Here is a 6,008-nt window from a genome sequence, read left to right as displayed (position 1 = left end):
CCACCCACCCCAGGCCTTAGAAAGAGCCGAACTACTTTTATTTCTTTGAACCTCATTTTCTTCCAACCAGATTGTGAGCTCCCCGATGGTGGAGATCCCTTTCTTGCTGTCTTTCTCTCTCTCTTTTTTTTTTTTTTTTTTCTGTATCTGATATAAGGACACACAGTAGGTCCTCAACAATACATATTTTATCCCTTGGTACATTGTTTAGAATTCTCCTACATGAATTATTAAGACTAAAACTGCCTTGTAGCATGAATTATGTCCTGGAACAATTTGTATATTCAGGAAAGTTCTGCTTTGGAAGATTTTATAAAAAGTCTTTATGGTTTTTTGACATTTATTTCCATCTCTTATTGCGTCAGCCTTCCTTTTTGTTAAAAGAGCCAATATCACAAAAGCTTTCAAACGATACACTGTGCAATTTTTAGGTAGAAGTTCGTTAATCATTAATCTTTTTTGTTTGTTGTAGCTTCCCCTTTTTTGTTTTTTAGTTTGTTTTTTCTGTTGATTTTTTTATTTTTTTACCATGAATGTATAGACTTCCTTAAATTTCCAAAGAACAAGGGCTTAATGGCTTTTTCATGAGCTAGTTTTAAGTTTGCTACCCAATCCTGGTTTGGTAGTTTGTGACTTCCTTCTCGATTGCATATTGTGGTTTACTTCTCATGTTCCTTTACAAGAGTCATGGTTCTGTTTTGCATATTTTAAGCAGAGTGTTTAGTCAATTTCTTCTTGTTCTTCTTTGGGTAATGACATATGAATTGACCTCTCTATATTCAACTTGTTCTCCAAAGGTTTGATAATTACACCCGTCAAAAGTTCAGAAATAAAAGTAAAACCAATGAATCGCTGAAGTCATCATTAGTAAAAGCTTATCGTGCACATATCAAAAAGCAGTTTGCAAGGGAGCACTCAATCCAAAACATGGAATGAAGCTTAGGCATATATTGTTATAAAGCAGTGACTGTTTATTCTTCACAGTGATTGTTTATAATATTAGAATTTTCTTCAATAATAGGGAATTGGTCAGTGGTTACCTCATACCTAACTTGGGAAATAGTTCGAGTTTTGCTTATAATTTCCGGAAGCATAAGCAAGAACTGATTCGGGTCGGTCTTGCAAAATAAGCCAAATCCAGCTTTGTTTGTGTGACTCAACTGGTTTTGTCCGCTTAAGGAATTTTCAAGGTTGGTCTCCGTTTTTGATGTGAACACATCCAGCTTCCCATTTGACGTCCCAACTCGATGTCCAAGCCATAACTTCAATGTAATATGCTCAAAATGGAACTCTGGGTTTCTCTCTCTCTCAGCCCTCCTCCTGCATCTTCCTGATCTTAGTTCATGGCAACTCCATATTTCCAGGTGTTGGGGGAAACACTTTGAGGCCATCATTGATGCCTCTCTTTCTTTCACATTCCGTGGCCAATCCATGGCCAATCCAACCCTCTGGGTTCTACCTTAAAATTTCTTTAGAATCTGACCACTTCTCACCATCTTCACTGCCATCATGCTGGTCCAGCCACCACACTCTCTCACCTAGTCCAGCTGCCTCCTCCCTGGTCCTCTTTTCTCATCTCCGTTCCCTAGAGTCCGTGTCCCACACGGGACCCAGAAGATTCTGTTAAAAATCTAAGTCAGATGGTGTCTCGCGTTTGTCCTCTGCTCAGATTCCTCCCAGGGCTGCCAGCTCACACAGATTAGAAGCCCAAGTCCTCAGCATGGTGTGTATGATCCATCCACCTCCTCTCCCCACCTGGTTCCCTGCTACACAGCCACCCTCACTCCAGCCACACACGCCCGCTTGCCGGTCCTTGAATCCACCCAGCCAGTCGCCATCTCATTTTTTGCATTTGCTGTTTCCTCTACCTAGAATGCTCTCCCCGAGGGGGTGTCCACGGTTCCCACTCTTTTCAGCTTTCACTTTTTTCAGCTCTCTGCTCAGATGCCACTTTTTAGATGTCTCTTACCATGGTGCTTCAAATAGCCTCACTCTTCGCCTGTCTCCTGCTCTGTTGAATTATAATGAGTAAATCTCGGGAGTGTTTCAATAGTGTCTGTGCTCCGGCCACTATTATAACCCAACGAGGGAGTTTTAAAACAACCCCCGCCCCTACGGTAGTTTAAAATCCCAGCGCCTGGGTGATTTCGGGAGCCAAGTGGCCATTTAGTGCCCGGGTCGCAGCGCCTCTCTCGGTCCCTAGAGGGCGGGGCGTCACCCGCGACTCCGTCCGAAGGGAGGCGGGGCCGGAGCGAGAGCGGGCGCAGGCGCAGAGTGATGTGTGAGCGTTCGCAGCTGCCCATTGGCTCTTCCGTCCGTGGCGGGGCGGGGCCGAGCCGCGGGGACGACATGCGCAAGCGCAGCACCGGCTCTGGGCGCGCGCGGGGCGCTGGAGACCGGAAGTTGAAGCCCTCGCGGCGGTTCTGTAGGTGACGGACGCGGCGCCTACGCGTGGCGGTTGTTGGGCGGTGGCAGTGGGGCGGGGTCCGGGGTGTCCAGGGAGCGAGCTGATGGGTGGCGGGAGATCCCGAGATGAGGAAATATGTTGGAGGAGGGGCCGGGGGAAGCGGACGGAGATAGAGCCGGGGCGTCCTCGAATAACCAGGGGGACAGAGAGGCCCGAGAAATGGTTGCACGACAGAAGCTGCGAGAAACTGAGGGACCGAGGGAGCGGGAGGTCGGGAGAGGAGGGAAGCTGCGAACGAGAGAGGTCGAGGGCAAGAGGCCGATGGGTTCCACCGGGAGAGGCTCACAGCTGCTGGTCCTGTGGGAAACAACTCTGCCAGTTCGCCAGTTCTTCCTCGGATGAAACCTGTCCCTGGCTCTAATGACTCCCCGAGTCGGCCCGAGTTCCCCTGAGACCGCAGAGATCGAAGCTCCAAGCTCTGTTCCGTGAGGGTCTTGACAGACTGGAGGCAGAGCAAGTGGAAGCATTGCCAATGTCATTATGAAGGCCATTTGTGGCCGTTTGAGTGTAATTTTTTCCAGGTTATGTGTCCCTGGTTCTCGCTGTTTTTCCTGTGTTAGTCACCATTGGGAGAAAGCGCTGGACTTGAGTGCTAGTTACCGTTTAGCTTCTGTGTACCAGGCTAGGTGATAAACACTAACGTGTTTTGAGGGATATTGTCTGTGTTTGATAGATGAAGGAAACAGCCTTAAGTTAATTTGCCAGTGATCACACATCTAATAAATGACGAAGCTGCGGTTCAAACCCAGATCTTCCCGACCTCAAAGCCTTTACCGTGAGAATGCTCAGAACCCTTTTAAGATCATAAACCCTTTTAAGAGTCTCTGATGGACTCCCCTGCAGAAAACTGCACATATGCGTGTATGGTCTATGTTAGTTAGGACACAGGCATCTGTGAGGCAGAAACCCACCTTTAAGCAAAAAGACGTTTTCTCCTGTAGCTGGGTAGTGGAGGGTTGGAGGGAACTAAGCCTCAGGCACTAAATGATGTCGCCAAGCTTCTGCCCCCTCCCTCTCCTTCTCTTCTCGTAGTGGCTCAGTGACCTTCCTTGTGTCAGCTGCTCTGTGCCCACGTGCAGACTTTTCCCTAGGATAAATATCAGGGAAGATGATCATCTTCAGGAGATACTACCAAGAGTTCCGGGTTTATGTCGGCTTTGTCTAGCCGCAGTAGATAAAATCAGAGCTTTGTAGTAACCCGGTGTGAATTCTAGAGAGGTCTCAGTTAACTCGCTTTGAGTGGTGTCCTCATCTCAGTCCGAGCACTGGTTCGAGGGAGCGTAGGGTCCCATGATGGGCCAGACTTTTGTCATTTGCCTAGCCAATAGGCGGTTTCTGGGTTAAAGGCCATCAGAACCGTGTGGAATCCAGGAAGGGCTACTCTCCCAAGGAAGATACCTCCTGTTCGGAAGAAGAAGGAAGGGGTGTGCCAGGCAGCAAAAGCGATATGCACGAAACGCAACACTTGCAAACTTGCGCACTTCGTCTCAATCAGTAGACCCAGAGTACTCTTGGTTATAACACACTTCTCGTGGTTGGGGTCAGGGGAGGCTCCCACAGACCCCTGGGCTTCCCGTATCACAGCCCCAGCCACTGAATTCTCATTCTGGTGACATGTCTATCTCTTGCATGTGAGCATGACCACTTGTGGGGGCTCAGGTGACCTTACTCTATACTGTCCCTTTTCTTAGTCCAGTGTTTGCGAAATAGCAGGCTCTCAATAAATGTTTCTAAAAACATATGAGTGTCTTCTGGTCTCTTCCCTAGGTATTCAGGGCCTGGAAACCCAGCATGAACTTGTGTCCATCCCAGAGATCACTGCAGGAGTCGTGAGGTGCCCTGTGTGTCACCAGCTTGACCCTGGCCACTTACTCTGCCGTCGCCTACGTAGTCCAGTGATCCTGGACCACTCCTGAGTTCCTTATTGCAGGCACTGGCCTCTCACTGCAGGAGGTGGGGATGGATGAGAATCTTGACTGAGGCCAGTTTTGTGACAACGTTGTGATGGCTGCTCCCAGGATAAGGGAGGGCAGGGCTCACCGGGACCGACCCCGGGATCCCAGCGAGGAGGAGGCCCTAGAGAAATGGGACTGGAATTGTCCAGAGACCCGGCGTCTGTTCGAAGACGCCTTTTTCCGCGACGAGGATTATATCCGCCAGGGCTCCGAGGAGTGCCAGAAGTTCTGGACCTTCTTCGAACGTTTACAGAGATTCCAGAATCTCAGGACCCCCAGGAAGGAGGAGAAAGACCCTGGGCGTCCCAAGCCCTGCATCCCAGCACTGGCCGACCTACCTGGAGCTTACGACTCGCGTTACCGCATCAACCTCTCTGTCCTGGGCCCCGATGCCAGGGCCTCTCAGTGGCCGGGCAGGCGCCTGTCCCCGGAGAGAGTGTCCGAGTTCCGCCAAGCTCTGTTGCATTACCTGGACTTCAGCCAGAAGCAGGCCTTCGGGCGGCTGGCCAGACTGCAGGTGAGGGGAGGGGAGCGTCCCGAGCGCTGGTGCCCGGGACGACTGGGAGGCGGTTAGACGAGACCAGTCCCAGAGTTCAGGGCCAAGAAGGGTGGGGCTGGCCAGGCGACCGGGGTGTTCCTTTCTCCCAAATGTCTGATGCCACTTTGAGGGGAGAATCGTCCCCCAGATTCGCAGGGTCACGGAAGAACCTCGTGACTCAGTGGAGTGCTTTCAGGTATAACAGAAAACCCAAAAACAAGTGGCGTTTAGAGCTGGGCTTTCTCGACACGTGTTACGTGGTGGCTCACATCTTGGTAGCTGCTCGTAGACCAGACAAGGACACCCACTGCCAGCACGGCCAGCGCAGAAGGACTCTCCTCGGGCTGGCGGGCAGTTTCCTGTATCCAGGGACCCAGACCCCTTCCCTCTTGTGCCTCAGTCAGCCCCGTCGGAGACGGGTTTGTGGGGCTTTGAGGGCCAGGTCCGCGGGGATGTACTTCCCTCTACCACCAGGCTAGAGCTCCCCTGGCCACAGCGCACTGCAGGGGAGGCTGGGAAGTGTAGTCTCTGTGCTCAGGAAGAGGAGGGAAAGGCAGTTGGGGGGCGGTGGGGAGCATCTGCCGCAGGCTCACGCATGCGTGAGAGGTGCACACCAGCCCCTTTTTGCACGTGATAGTGTCTACTCATTCGATTTCATTTTTAAAAAATGCTGATCATGACCTACTTCGTGGAGTTCCTGACCCGCGTAATCTGCTGTTTGAGAAACGCTGGCTCGGACTGTAAGGAAACTGTACCGTTTTCTCTAACCTGAAGCCCCAAGGTGGAGAGGTTTCAGGCTCGGTTACTTAAATGAATCAGCGATGTCATAAAGGACCTGGGCTTTTTCTGTCTTTCCAGCCTCAGCAGCTCGCCTAATGATGATGATGATAAAAAAAAAAACCACTCACCTAGTGCTTACTGTGGGCTAAGCTGTGTGTTTTATGTACATAATTGATCCTCACAGAAACCCTGTGGGGTAGGTAATCCTATCAATCCAAAGTAGGGACGAGGAACCGGATGCAGAGAGGTAAAGCAGCGTGACCCAGGT

General features: G+C 50.6%; 1 protein-coding gene across 2 annotated transcripts; it reads left to right on the top strand.

Moving 5' to 3' along the window:
• Positions 1 to 2,337: 2,337 nt before the first annotated feature.
• On the top strand, positions 2,338 to 5,875 carry LOC111734390 (probable ATP-dependent RNA helicase DHX34). 2 transcript variants are annotated; one of them, XM_023526569.1, is made up of 2 exons: positions 2,338 to 2,425; positions 4,235 to 5,875. In XM_023526569.1, exon 2 carries the CDS (start codon positions 4,472 to 4,474, stop codon positions 4,994 to 4,996), a length of 525 nt encoding a protein of 174 aa, XP_023382337.1. In that variant the 5' UTR covers positions 2,338 to 2,425; positions 4,235 to 4,471; the 3' UTR covers positions 4,997 to 5,875. The 2 variants fall into 2 exon arrangements, 1 of the variants encoding a protein (XP_023382337.1); XR_002778430.1 differs by having other exon boundaries at positions 2,346 to 2,429.
• Positions 5,876 to 6,008: the final 133 nt, after the last annotated feature.

The sequence above is a fragment of the Pteropus vampyrus genome, unplaced genomic scaffold, assembly GCF_000151845.1.
Source record: "Pteropus vampyrus isolate Shadow unplaced genomic scaffold, Pvam_2.0 Scaffold1084, whole genome shotgun sequence".
In the NCBI taxonomy this organism is placed as follows: Eukaryota; Metazoa; Chordata; class Mammalia; order Chiroptera; family Pteropodidae; genus Pteropus; species Pteropus vampyrus.
This window is presented reverse-complemented; position numbering and strand designations above follow the sequence as displayed.

Coding starts and splice junctions, on each gene's coding strand:
- LOC111734390 (XM_023526569.1), top strand. CDS start 4,472: ATGGCTGCTCCCAGGATAAGGGAGGGCAGGGCTCACCGGGACCGACCC.